The sequence below is a fragment of the Bombus impatiens genome, unplaced genomic scaffold (assembly GCF_000188095.3).
Source record: "Bombus impatiens unplaced genomic scaffold, BIMP_2.2 scf_0113, whole genome shotgun sequence".
In the NCBI taxonomy this organism is placed as follows: Eukaryota; Metazoa; Arthropoda; class Insecta; order Hymenoptera; family Apidae; genus Bombus; species Bombus impatiens.
Window position 1 is genome coordinate 677,176 of NT_176532.1, and position 13,009 is coordinate 690,184.

Sequence of the window (13,009 nt, forward strand, 5' to 3'; positions counted from 1 at the left end):
CTCGTCGTAATCTTGTAATCGAGTGGATCGTTGATTTTATGCGCAGTTGATCGAATATTACCTTATCGTTTCGAACGAGACGAAGGACGTATATCCCTTTTCGAATAACTATACAGATCGATGGTTGTTCTACGTAACTATAACTATATAGAGAACGATTTGTCTTTCAGGTGACTATAACAGGATTCGATCTGTCCTCGTATCGACAGTCGTTGATCAAATGGAACCACGCGATATCTATAATGTACGGCCAATGTAAAGAAATTGGCTCGGACAAGTGTTTGATGGTTCCGTACGAACAACTGGTGCTACATCCGCGTGAATGGATGAAGAAGATTCTCAAATTTTTAGACGTTCCTTGGAACGAGTCTGTGATGCATCACGAGGAATTCATTAACAAACCAGGCGGCGTGCCATTGAGCAAGTAAGCATATACGTATGTACTTAATTGGTTCGATGAAAAATTAGGGTTTAATAAGAGACGAGACCTCTGTCGAAATGATAAATGCAAGACACGAAAATGAAGAAGCGGTCGGGGACTAAAATCTATCGTATTTTTGGAATGTAGAGTGGAAAGGTCGTCGGACCAGATCATAAAGCCGGTCAATCTGGAGGCACTGACCAAGTGGGTAGGCCACATTCCGGATGATGTGGTCAGAGAGATGCCTGACATCGCGCCGATGCTTTCTGTGCTCGGCTATGATCCTTATGCTAATCCGCCGGTGTACGGAGCACCGGACAGGCTGGTTAGCGAAAACACCAGACGGTATGTAACCAGATAATCGGGCAACTTTTAATTATATCATTTCCATCGGTAAATTCTTGACCAGACATCGTTTTCTTTTCAGGGTGCTAGCAAACGGTGAAGTATGGGCAGCCAGGGCACGCCAGTTCTCTCTAGAGAAGCTGATTGAGCTGAGCAAAGAGGACGAGGCTACCAACGCCCCAAACGCGTGACCTCGGACACATCTTTCCCTAGGCACGCGAATCTCGAACCCGTACAATTTCTGTAACGTCTAACGACGGTCTTGGGAGAGCCAGTAACGAATAATACTACCGGAAAAACGCCAGATGAGTGCGGTCTTTTTCATGCGAAGTTGTTTCTCTAGATCAGAGCCACGCTCGGACGTCTTGTCAAGAGAATATATTCGAGGACAGTGAATTGTAACCTGGCGAACGAAAGGGACGCAAGGATCCGTCTAGTTTAAGGTTCACTCTCGATTATATGTACATGTTCAATCTCGGCCCATAAACACGGAGTTATAGATTGCTGTGCAATTTTTCGCATACGCGAACGTGATTATTCTCTCTGTACAATATATGTTAACCGGTAGATATTCATCTTCGATTCGTACCGAACGCGTAACGATCTCGTCACTTTCAGTGATTCAGTACTATTCTTTTTCGACGAATTAGATGAATTTTCTGCGATACATGATTGCACAGTGCGGAATACTACAGAAGCGTACTGAATCAAGCAAAGTGCAAACGGGAGAAGAAAATGCCATGCTAGAGTTTCTAATTCTTTCGGTATTGTTTGTTCTTTTTTATTATCATGAATGATATAAATCTCGCCGAGTATGTGCTATGTTGAAACTGTTTCTGTACGATTTCGTCTGATGGCCAGTGACAAGAACCTATGTATGCTATGGAGCTTCTATGTAAAAAGTGTACAAGATGAACGTGCTGAATGTCCTGGAAAGGAAGCGAAAGTATTGTGTCGATGCGAACAGGAAAATCTCTGTACAATATTTTGTATTGTGATAGAAATGATTTCTATGACGTTCTACATACAAACAAAATACGCGTTTTCGTATGTAATACTTATTTCTTAATGAGACATGAACTTTGATCGATCACGAGATAAAGGAAACTTTTGTGTTCCCTTCCTTCTCTGCTTTTTGTTAACCTTTTCTCTACATTCATACATTAACGAAAATCCGAGCTGGTAAACTGGCGAGAACTTTATCTTTCTATCGTATTCATTGTATTATGTATATTAGCGTGATCGTAATTCGATTAATTACAAGAAAATTATATTTATATGCTAACGAAACGTGAAAAAGTGTACCGGATTAACAATTGCAAAGAAAAAGGGTGTCGAAGAAGCTATTCCCTGAATTTATGATTTCGTTATTGACTGTCAATAATGATGCGCAGCGAATGTTGCTGCAAGAGCTACTACGATTGTAAGAGGACCGAATAATGTTCTTGACTGTTGTATCAATCGGCACTTGATACAAATGCAACAACTTCGATGTGGCATTATGTCATTCGTGTCAACCGTGTTACTGTCTATCGAATTATACAATTAAATTATTTTAATATTACAAAACCTGCAGCTATTCCTTTCCCTCCTTCGAGCACGAAATTTCAATGGAAGAAAGTAAGTATGAATGTTACATACCAAACTGAGAAACTCGAATAATTTTGATTTTACAAACTTGGAGCTAGATTGTACACATAAAACATGCTAAAAAGAAAATAACAAAACAAAAACAATTTGTCACATGATCGTTGACGCAGCTGAAAGCACAAATTTTGAAATTTTAAAATCAATGATGCCAACTCCAATAAACTTAAAATAAATTACACTGTTAACTGGAACATAAAATTACATTTTTGCAATAGATATTTATTTTATTCCATATTTAATCGGAATAAAACATACTGTTTAGTAATTCATACAATATTTTAGTAGTTCATTTTATTTTGTATTATAACTTTGTTCAGACTGTAATGAGAACGAACATTGTACTTGTTTAAAACCGCTACAAAAGAGTTGTGAACTATCTCATAAATATATTAATGTACTATATTTAATTTAAAAAAGACATACGACATACTATTTAATTGTTGATATTCGTCTACATAAATTAAATTCTTTTTAAAGTTTTAACCATAATTATAGAAATACTAATATTGACTTGAGTAGTAAAATTGGGCGCGAGATCTTCCACATAAGTAACTGTGGTATTAATATCTTACCATTTAAAAATTTTAACAAAAAATTTAAATAGAAATTTAAATGAAATATTAAATATTGTTTTATTGGGCGTAAAATAACACGTCTCTTCAAAATTAGCGATCCTTCTAAAATCTATTTGTGAAAGCAATCTAACCTATCATCACGACTATTAGAAACTGGTAATACCTAAACCTTAACATAATTTGTGCAGTATAATTTTTTAATAAATAAATAATGAAGCTTTCGAGTTGTTTTAGTTATAAAATGTGTAATGTGTAAACATAAGTCTCTGACATATAAACATTTTATTTTTTCATTGAATATCTATTTGTTAAATAAAAATCGTATCAGATTCAAAGAGACAGTGAAAGACAGTATTTAAAAATGACGAGTCAAGGGAGCCAAATTGTAAATATAAATGTCTATTTTATTGTATCAAATGAATATAATTCTGAAGATGATTGTGGTGAAGATATGTGTCATGCATACAATGTTAGTAAATTCATTTTTACATAAATAATAATCTTTAAGCAACAAAACAATGTAATGAATTGATCTTTTAGAAATGTTGTGAAAATGATTTACACCCAATATGGATCAGTGAAAAAGATTGTAATAAAATGAAACCTAACAAAACTGATGTCTTTGTAATGGAAAAATTCGAAGGAGATACATTTAATAAATTAAGAACATTTAAATGTTCGTAAGTAGGAGCTTAATTACTGATATAATTAGTAATAGTTTAATGATACTTTGATTTTTTTTAATAGTAGATAATGTTATTTTACTTCTACAGCATAATTGGACCAAAATGTTTATTAGTTTGTTTTAACAATGGAGAACCAATTCCAGAAGGGACAAGCCCAGTGTATACAACAACAATGAGAGGTCTATGTGTATGTGCCTCTGGTTTATCTTCAGAAGAAAAGGTATACCCATTAACTGTTTCTATGCACAACAAAGAGGAAATTATCAAGAAATCTTATTATTACAGGAACATGTACAAAAATTAGTAGAATATATGGGAGGAATTTTTACAAAACAGTTACGTAGTCGTGTAACACATCTTGTAACATCATCTGTCATGTCTGCTAAATATGAGGTAAGTAAATTTATATCGGTAAAATTATATAGATATTCTTATCATAATGTTTATTTCTTTTTAATAGACAGCAATAGATATGAAAATACCAATAGTTACAAAAGAATGGATTGAAGCAATCTGGGAAATGAATTTAAAGAATTTTGTTACACCACATGACAAAATGTTTGATAAATATAAAGCTTCTGTGTTTCTTAACTTAGTTGTAACATCAACGAATCTTCCAAAACGTCAGAAGGAAGAAATTAAACGTTTAATTAACACTAATGGAGGAGTAAGATATATAACTTTTTAAATTTTTATTTTCTTTTTTACCTAACTATTGTCTTATATTATTATTCTCTTTCTAGATATTTATGGGTCCTTTGGATGGCGCAAAAGTGAAAGTTGTACTTGCACCTGAAAATAGTCCAATAAGTGAGAAGCTTAAATATGCAAGAAAAGCAAATATTGCTTGTTTAACACCAAATTGGATATATGAAAGTATAAACATTGGCTATGCTTTGCCTTTTAAAGACTACCTAATTAAGACGCTAAAAGCATGTTCCACTCCAGAAAAGTTCAACGGTAAAAATATTTCTTTAATGTTATAAATCTATAGATTAGTAACTGATATTACAATTTTTTTAATGCACAGTATGTGAAAGTTTTAATTGTTCTACGATAAGTTCCATAACATGTGACATACAGCAAGGCAATTATATAGATGAAACCTCAGTAACAACAATGAGCAATGTTTCTACCCTCGATACTTTATATAACAATGTTTCTACTGGTTAGTATTATAAAATGCACGAAAGTGTCTTATAACAAGGATAGATTGTATTCTAAATTTATTTAAATTTCTCAGTTTCTACAACTACTACAGTCTTGGATAGACTTACATTTAGTGAAGCGAAAGCAGCTGGTCCGTTTCTAGATGGTTGCAATGTGCGTAAATTACATAAAAAATTTGTCATGTTCTATAATATTGTCCCATGATATTTCTCTAATCAATTCTTGTTTTTCTCTTTAGATTTACCTAGCTGGATTCGCTTCTAATCAACGGGATAAACTTAACAAAATATTAAACGTAGGTAGTGCAACGCGACTTGATGATATATCTGACGCTCTAACACACGTTATCGTCGGGGACGAAAACAGAGCAGCTAGTGAACTAAAACTACTGAAATCGAAAAGATTATGGTATAATGTTAATTTAATGTCTATAAATATCTATTTAGAATTCTGTAATTTAATACCATGGATATTTGATATAGTCCATACATATTGACACTGGAATGGTTGGAAGAAAGTGTCAAATTAAAACGGCCCGCGACAGAAGAAAAATTTTTATGTGGACAAAAAAATACTGTAGTTCAAAAAGTTACAGAACCAGCATCACCATTAAGTAAGAAGGTAAATACATAAAAAATATAGTATATAAGTATTTGACGTGTGCATGTATTTTTGCAGAATTTACAAATGCTACAAAAACCGAAGAAAGTTTCTATACCGTCTTTTGACATAGACCGAAAATTGGCGATGTTAGAAAAAGAGAAAGAATCATCTGATCTACTTCAACATTATCTTCAAGATACAGCTGGTAATGTCTGTAAATAATTGGTTACATTGTTATAAAGGAAATGAATATATATCTTATTTATTATCAGATGCAACAAATGATAAGACAATGCAAGAATTTTTAAAGCCCGATACACTTGTTTCGGGAGAAGATAATGTTAAAACCTTGGTAAATGATCATGAAAGTAAAAAAAAATGCTTAAAAGAATCTATAACACTCGCAGCAGATGATACTGCAGTACCGATTAATCAAACATCTACTATGAATGATAGACTATTTGAAGGTAATGCACTAGTAGAATATGTATAGCAATGAGCTAAAATAATGCTAAAGTATTCATATAGGTTTGACATTTGTCGTAACTGGCTTCAACGAGGAAGATAATTTTGTAGTTGAAACTATAATGGCAATGAATGGAAAAGTAGTTTCAAGTACGTTCGCTGGTATTCCAGATTATGGTGTAGTACCAAAATGTGGCGCACCTTTAAAACATACAGTGAATGAAATCGTTACCGATTTGTTTATTGTAAGTTTAAGCTTTTTATTTCGATTTTTATATTTTGATATATCTTTTAATATTAATATTTTTTTGTAGGAAGATTGTGTAAATCAGGAACAAATAGTTGAAATTATGTATTATCATAAACCTCTATCTATAAAAAAGCATTCTACTCCATTATCAGACTGTGTTATTACAATGAGCACATATGTTGGAGTAGAACGAACGTTTCTTATAACATTAGCTGCGGAATTGGGCGCCATGTATTATTCTTATCATACACCTTAAAGATAACTAAACTGAATCAAGTATTAAAGCATTGTTAATTTTAGGTGTCAAGATATTTTTGTTCGTAAAACTAATCTTGAAAAAAATATATGTAGAAGCACCCATTTGGTTTGTCCGACACCCGAAGGAAACAAATATAACGCTGCAGTGAAGTGGAAATTACCAGCTGTTACTGCAGAATGGTTAAAAGCCTGTGCAGTTCAATCGAAACGGGTTGACGAAACACCGTTTCTTGTAGGAGAAACCATAGGTACACAAATATTTAACACATCCATATTAAATATGTATACACACAAATTTTTTTAATATTAATCCCTCCTCCAAGCTCCTGAAAGACCAACTGAAACTAACGAAACAGACGCAAGTTCACTTAAAGTGAACTCAAATCAAATGGATCTACCAACCGAACCAGCAGCTAGGAACATTATTACTCCAAAACGACATTTATCAAATTTACAAGTATATATATAGTTTTATATATTTCTTTTATTATTAATTTGCGATTTATTAGTAAAAATATATATTATAGAATCAAGATGGCAGTTCCGGCGATAAACCGTTAATAAATAAAAGACTCAGTTTACTTATGAACAAAACTCCTCAATCACAGTTTCATATGTCTACGCCAGAAACAACATCTAGTCAAGTATCCAGACCCAATTCTTCACCAGACGCAAGAAAAGATTGGGCAAAATGGGTTGATAATTTTCCAGAGTCAAAAATAGAAGAACCTCCTTTAAAAAAAAGGGCACTTAGTACAGTTAGTATTTGTTTTAAGCTTAATTATGTGCATAATGCATAAATATCTAATAGATATTAACATAGTTGAATTTATAGCCTCTTTCAGAACTTAAAAGACAGTTATGGCAGAAACTAAAAAGTGAGACTTGTGATCCAGAGGTAGCATGCTTTATTTATATATTATATATATATATATATATGTGTGTGTGTGTGTATATTGATATATACATTAATAAATATTATAACATTACAGCGGAATAATGCAGATGAGACATTATCTCTTAACGACGATCAAGCGTCAAAAGAAGCACCGGAAGAAGCAAAAGATGATAGCAAAATAACTGCTACTACTCCCATTAGGAAAAAATTAGAATTCACAGATGAAAATAATGCACTGCCAAATAATGAGATTAATATGTAAGTTAATACATAAATGTGTTTCACAATTTATGTATAAAATTCTTTATAGATCTTTCATAGGATTTTGTTTTTTATAGGCAAATTGCACAACTGGATCAAGTACTTCAAAGAGCATCAAGTACTCCGGAGAATAGGTATTCTCTTTCCGGAGAGAATGCAGACACATATAGCGCTGAATGTTCCGATCCTATACAAAAATGTACGTACATTTATATCTATTTGTTAATATCTAATTATTTAATATATATTCTTTGTTATAGTTATTGTAAAAGATTCTCAACCTGTCGATGCTATTGTATGGGAAGATCCCAGCCACTCAAAACGGGTAGGTTCTTTTCATAAATCGATTCTATTTTGGATATTTGATATCAATTAACTGTAATTATAAACGTTGCTCTATACTAAGTTGATAACGCATGGAGACCAAAATGAAAGTATCGCACACGAAGGACATACTATAAACAATGATGAAGAAGAATCCTTAGAAGAAGAAATTGAACCAGTAAAAAAGAAACCAAAATTCATGCTATCAGGCATGAAGGTATATTAATTGTTATATCTATGCATTATACATATTCAATACGTATATGCATGCATAATATTTTATATTTATCTCAATAGGATAGAATATCATTTGAAAAAGCGATAAGAGATCTCGACGGTGACGTATCATCGGATGCTTGCTTTGATATAAGTGCAACACATTTGCTTTGTATTAGACCATCAAGGAATGAAAAAATGCTTGGAAGTATAGCATCAGGAAAATGGGTTCTACATTGCATGTATTTGCGGGACTCTGAACAAGAAGGGAAATTCCTTGATGTTAGTATTGATTCTCTTGATCGTTATCATATTTTACCTATATTTTATGTTTACGAGTAGTCTTTTACTTCACTCCAATTGCTTATTGGCAGGAAGAAAAATATGAATGGGGGAATCCAAAAAGTAAAGGCATTATACCGGATCCTAGTGACAAAATTGAAGAAACAATCGCAGCAGCCGCGTATAGATGGAGGCTTAGATTATTAAAAGAACCGAATAGGCCGTTTCACGATATGGTTGCTTTGTTATTAGCTTCTGGGGATAAATACGATCAGTTTAAAAGATTAATCGAAGCTGGAGGTGGGAAAGTTGTCCAAGCACGGTAAGTTTGTTTTTTTTGTTAAACTCATGTTATTTACATATTATTTGTTACATGTTATATATGTTATATATAATATTACATATTATAGTTTACATGTTATTTGTTCTAGACCACCATACGATACTAGTCCAACTGGAAAGAAGATTACTCATTGTTTCGTGAATCCTAAACAAGCCAATCAACCGATCGACTGGGCAATGTTGGCCAGTAAAGGTATTCTCTGCTTTATGCCACAATATTTAAGCGATCATCTTACTGCACAAACCCCATTAAATCCACGAGAATGTGTAATTGACGAATTTAAAAAGTATTTAACATTATTACCGAAATAAAACGTTAACAAATAACGCCTCCAAAAGATTTTGTATAATAGTATTTACAAATGTATATCTGTATATAGAAAAAATACATATGTCATATTTTATTAAATAGATTCTTTATTCCTTTATGACGTTTCTTTTTGTTCCTTTTTATGGAAGTATAAGAAGAAGAAGAAGAAAAGATATATTTTTCAATAATGCGATAGATTCCTTATAGTTTTGTAAAATTTAACCTAAAGTCTTCCGTTACTGTCAAGAAAACATTACGAACATCAATGCCATCTTTGTTGCATGTGGGATCTAATGAAATTTCGTAATCTTTAAGTATCGCAATTAAAGCCATACTACTTTGCAATAGACCGAGTCGTACTCCTACAATGAATATGTCATTAAAGTGTAGAAGTTAGCAATATTATATTAATTTTACAAGAATATTTTATGTTAAATAATGTTAAATAAATATTTACCGACGCAAACTCTTGGTCCATCGCCAAAAGGCATGTACGTGCATTGTTTGATATTATCTTTATTTTTATCGCTAAATCTGTCAGGATCAAAATGCTGTGGATTTGAAAAATATCTTGGGTCATGGTGGAGACCAGTTAAAGCCACATAGACGGGTGTACCTTTTTCTATAACTGTCTCAGTTCCTGGAATCTAAACAATCTATCATTTAGAACGTTATATGACCAATGAAATATTCGACTACAGCGTGTAAGAGATCTTTAACGGTACAAAAAATAAGACTCTTTTTGTCTTATCTTATAAGATAATAATATGAACTCATATATTATAAAAGAAGAACAAAAGAATAACATCTCTGTTGTTGTGGCTATATATAATATTTTTTTCATTTTTGAAACTTATAAAAGACTCGAATAAAATACAAAATTTTGATAACAATCGAATTAAAGGAAAATATGATCTTCATAAAAATTTTTACGAGGAAAAGAATCCGTGTTGTTTGCTAAGAATTGCATGTCCTTCGATCTTGTTTGCAATGGTAAGTAAACAGTTATTCGTTTCCTTATTTGTTACATAATAACTAAAATAGTTAGATAATAACTAAACACACGCTCGCAAGAAAAAGATACTCTTCATATTTTAATATTCGAAATATCCGAAGAAAATATTTCGTTGAACAAGTTTATAACGAATCATTATTCTAATTTGTCGATTTACCTTGTAGTCTTTTACACAAATACGGTCAATAAGCGGAGCTGGAGGATAAATTCGTAGAGTTTCCGAAATAACTTGATTCAGATATTTCATACTCTGGAAGGCCTCGTAAGTCATTCCATGTTCCTTCAATTTCTCGTGAATTTCTTCTCGCGTTCGTTTCTGAATCTCCGGATGTTTAGCAAGTTCGTAAAGCGTGAGGCATATAGTTGTTACGCTTGATTCACGACCAGCAACGAAAAAGATTGCTGCTTGACTCACTAATTCATCGCCCTCAAGCTCTAAAGATAAATCATTATTTTTTTAGACAAATTACACGCATAAGAGAGCTAATCAATGGTTAAGATTAAATATCTAGCTCTTACTCAAATCATTTTCATTTTTCAAATCTATTAAAGAATCGATCAAGTCGCCTCGCTTAGCTTTGGTTATATTTCTGGTATCCATAGAATTCCAAAATATTTTACGGAAGTAATTTGTAGACGATCCTAGCATTTGACCGGCAATCCACTTCGAAAATTGTGGAAAGAAGAACATAACGCTAAATTGGATAGCACGAAGAAACGTTATTCGAGTGCCTTCTTGAGCTTTTACGAAAAAGAAAAGAAGAAACGCAATAAATGTGAGATCGTTCCAACTTGCAAGAAAACAATAAAATAAAATAATACACAGCATCGAAAAACATTTGACAAATACCTTTTTCGAAGAATTGTACCGTTTTAGGATCGAACGAATTTACTTTAATTCCAAAAGCGACGGAAGATATAATGTCAGTCGTATATCTCAAGGCAATATCCCTTACGAAAATAGTTTTCGTTTTCGCGTCATGTGAAAATTGCTGTTCTAAATATTTGATCATTGAACCAGCGGTTTCGCCGATCAAATGAAAAAGTTTCTTCATTTTCCCGCTGCTGAACACCGGCGATATTTTTGTCCTAACAAGAGTACACGTTCGTCAATAAATTCTTTTACCATTCTCATAAACATTATTTCGATAAACGTTTTAAAAATTAGAAACCTCATTTGTCTCCATTCCGGATTGTGCATCGTGAAGAGATTACTGCTTCCTATTTTATCGCGAATCGATTGAGCCGTGAAATAACGATCCGGGAAATAATCAAAGTCCTTGATTAAAATCTGTTTAATTAATTCCGCATTTCTCAATAACAAGAACGGTTTGTGGAAAATGTAAATTCCAAGAACATCGTCGTTGTCTGAAGCTTCACTGTGTAGATCACCGATCACAATGGACGGAGATTTCTTAAATTGTATCACATCTTTTACGTTACCAAAGAACCAGTGGGCAGGTAGGGTAGGAACACCTCGTCTTTGCCAGTAGGTGCGTCTATACTTTACGTATAAAAGCAGGAACGTCACAAGGGTGGCGATCGTAAGAAAAATATTGAAAAAGCAGGAGTTTAGTATTGCCATCTTTTGATGACACTCTTCCAGCTACTTTGAAATGATACTGATGGAGTCTGGTTATCCGCACTTATATAAGATTGGTCATCAGTTGAGTTATCTATAGGTGATACTTGAAATTATTGTATAAAATTGGAGGAATAATGCATAGTTTTCTAATTATATATTGATCATATATAAATTCTTTTATATATTCTTTTTTTTAAAATGAGATAAAAATATTTATTATAGTAAATAATCATAATAGTAAGAGTTTATTTATTTACTTTAGTATTGAACACTTCATGTTTTCGTTAGAACGTAAGCTGTATCAATGACGTTTATAATAAAACAATGACAGTGCATTTTAAATATATGCATTCATCATGCAGTTAGAAGATAAAACGTATTAGCCAGCCAAATTAACATTTTTTTTAGGAACAAATTGATATCGAGGATTTTCTTGTAAAAAAGGTTGAAGATGTTTATTATGATATTAAATAATCATAAAGGTAAAAACTTATTTATTTATATTATTACACAATGCTTTATATGTATGACAACATAAGCTCTATCGATGACCTTTAATAGTGTTTATCGAAGAATGACTATGCATTTTGTATACATTCCATTTATCTGCTATAATCAGTGGACAAGATATGTCACATAACTGGATAATAGTCGGATAATAGTGCAGACCATTCGGAATTAATATTTTTCCAAAAACAAATTAATGGTAGAAATATTTCGTATGATATGACGCGGAACGATATTGAAAACAAAATAAGCGACATTTAATAAGCTCCTCCGGTGTCCCGTGAACAAAACATCAACTGAACGAGAAAAACACGAATTCTTTTTACGTTTTGCTTTGTATCTTATAAACTATTGGTCGTACGTGGAAAGTTCCGATAGAGATAATTGCAGTTAATAAAATTATCTGTAAAGTGAGACCTATTACGTTACGATAAGTCCAATTGTTAAGTCGCAAATTAATAAAAAGCGCAAAGAAATCCATTTTTAGTAGGAAATGACCACAGACACCTCCACGCACCGTTTCTAACTGGACCGCGCAAAAACGGTAACTAATGAAACAAATCGCATTATCTCGGCAATTATAAAATAAGCTCGAGTATAGTTAGAATAACAAAGGCTCAGTTATATGTTCATATAATTAACGCATATAATTAACGTTCGTATAAAGAAGGAACGGATAAACGAAGTTCCACTGTACACGATCAAAATTATCAAATGGATGTAAAAATGTGATTTAAGGGGTGATTCTTGAAGTTAAAATAAGATGAAAATCAGAAATAAAAGAATTGTTTTCAGCTTTGTTTTTTAGTTACTGTCAATTAAAAAGCCACCGAAATACCCCTGTAC

At 32.5% G+C, this 13,009-nt stretch overlaps 3 protein-coding genes across 7 annotated transcripts in view; 2 read left to right on the forward strand and 1 right to left on the reverse strand.

Moving 5' to 3' along the window:
• Positions 1 to 2,335, forward strand: part of LOC100745484 (protein-tyrosine sulfotransferase) — a 184,398-nt gene extending 182,063 nt beyond the window's left edge. For all 3 annotated transcript variants that reach the window (XM_024364867.2, XM_012380859.3, XM_033318742.1), the window contains 3 exons: positions 171 to 424; positions 569 to 766; positions 849 to 2,335. In XM_024364867.2, coding sequence (XP_024220635.1) covers positions 171 to 424; positions 569 to 766; positions 849 to 957 — 561 coding nt within the window. In that variant the 3' untranslated portion in view covers positions 958 to 2,335. The remainder of the gene's footprint in view (positions 1 to 170; positions 425 to 568; positions 767 to 848) is intronic.
• A 460-nt stretch (positions 2,336 to 2,795) lies between these two features.
• On the forward strand, positions 2,796 to 9,155 carry LOC100745722 (DNA topoisomerase 2-binding protein 1). Of its 3 annotated transcripts, XM_012380852.3 has the most exons (26): positions 2,809 to 3,147; positions 3,226 to 3,460; positions 3,532 to 3,671; positions 3,765 to 3,897; positions 3,963 to 4,070; positions 4,138 to 4,344; positions 4,421 to 4,637; positions 4,708 to 4,845; positions 4,921 to 5,000; positions 5,086 to 5,255; positions 5,330 to 5,468; positions 5,526 to 5,655; positions 5,723 to 5,917; positions 5,979 to 6,160; positions 6,230 to 6,396; positions 6,466 to 6,671; positions 6,747 to 6,880; positions 6,951 to 7,181; positions 7,259 to 7,321; positions 7,416 to 7,579; positions 7,660 to 7,781; positions 7,843 to 7,907; positions 7,989 to 8,123; positions 8,204 to 8,404; positions 8,497 to 8,726; positions 8,836 to 9,058. In XM_012380852.3, exons 2-26 carry the CDS (start codon positions 3,353 to 3,355, stop codon positions 9,056 to 9,058), a joined length of 3,888 nt encoding a protein of 1,295 aa, XP_012236275.1. In that variant the 5' UTR covers positions 2,809 to 3,147; positions 3,226 to 3,352. The 3 variants fall into 3 exon arrangements, with proteins under 3 accessions (XP_033174628.1, XP_012236275.1, XP_003486444.1); XM_033318737.1 differs by having other exon boundaries at positions 2,796 to 3,460; positions 8,497 to 8,767; positions 8,806 to 9,155; XM_003486396.4 differs by lacking the exon at positions 2,809 to 3,147 and having other exon boundaries at positions 3,308 to 3,460; positions 8,836 to 9,151.
• On the reverse strand, positions 9,071 to 11,724 carry LOC100745845 (cytochrome P450 6k1). Its single transcript, XM_012380858.2, has 6 exons — positions 11,244 to 11,724; positions 10,922 to 11,160; positions 10,591 to 10,812; positions 10,229 to 10,506; positions 9,514 to 9,703; positions 9,071 to 9,418 (listed from the first exon to the last, which is right to left on the reverse strand). Exons 1-6 carry the CDS (start codon positions 11,654 to 11,656, stop codon positions 9,258 to 9,260), a joined length of 1,503 nt encoding a protein of 500 aa, XP_012236281.1. The 5' UTR covers positions 11,657 to 11,724; the 3' UTR covers positions 9,071 to 9,257.
• Between the last annotated feature and the right edge of the window lie 1,285 nt (positions 11,725 to 13,009).

Excerpts from the sequence above, each read along its gene's own strand:
- LOC100745722 (XM_012380852.3), top strand. The coding sequence starts at position 3,353 with ATGACGAGTCAAGGGAGCCAAATTGTAAATATAAATGTCTATTTTATT. Across the intron at positions 6,161-6,229 it reads TCGTTACCGATTTGTTTATT|GAAGATTGTGTAAATCAGGA; the intron begins GTAAGTTTAAGC and ends ATTTTTTTGTAG. Across the intron at positions 7,182-7,258 it reads AAAAAAGGGCACTTAGTACA|CCTCTTTCAGAACTTAAAAG; the intron begins GTTAGTATTTGT and ends TTGAATTTATAG.
- LOC100745845 (XM_012380858.2), bottom strand. The coding sequence starts at position 11,656 with ATGGCAATACTAAACTCCTGCTTTTTCAATATTTTTCTTACGATCGCC. Across the intron at positions 10,813-10,921 it reads GGTACAATTCTTCGAAAAAG|CTCAAGAAGGCACTCGAATA; the intron begins GTATTTGTCAAA and ends TTTTCGTAAAAG. Across the intron at positions 9,704-10,228 it reads TTTGTGTAAAAGACTACAAG|ATTCCAGGAACTGAGACAGT; the intron begins GTAAATCGACAA and ends TAGATTGTTTAG.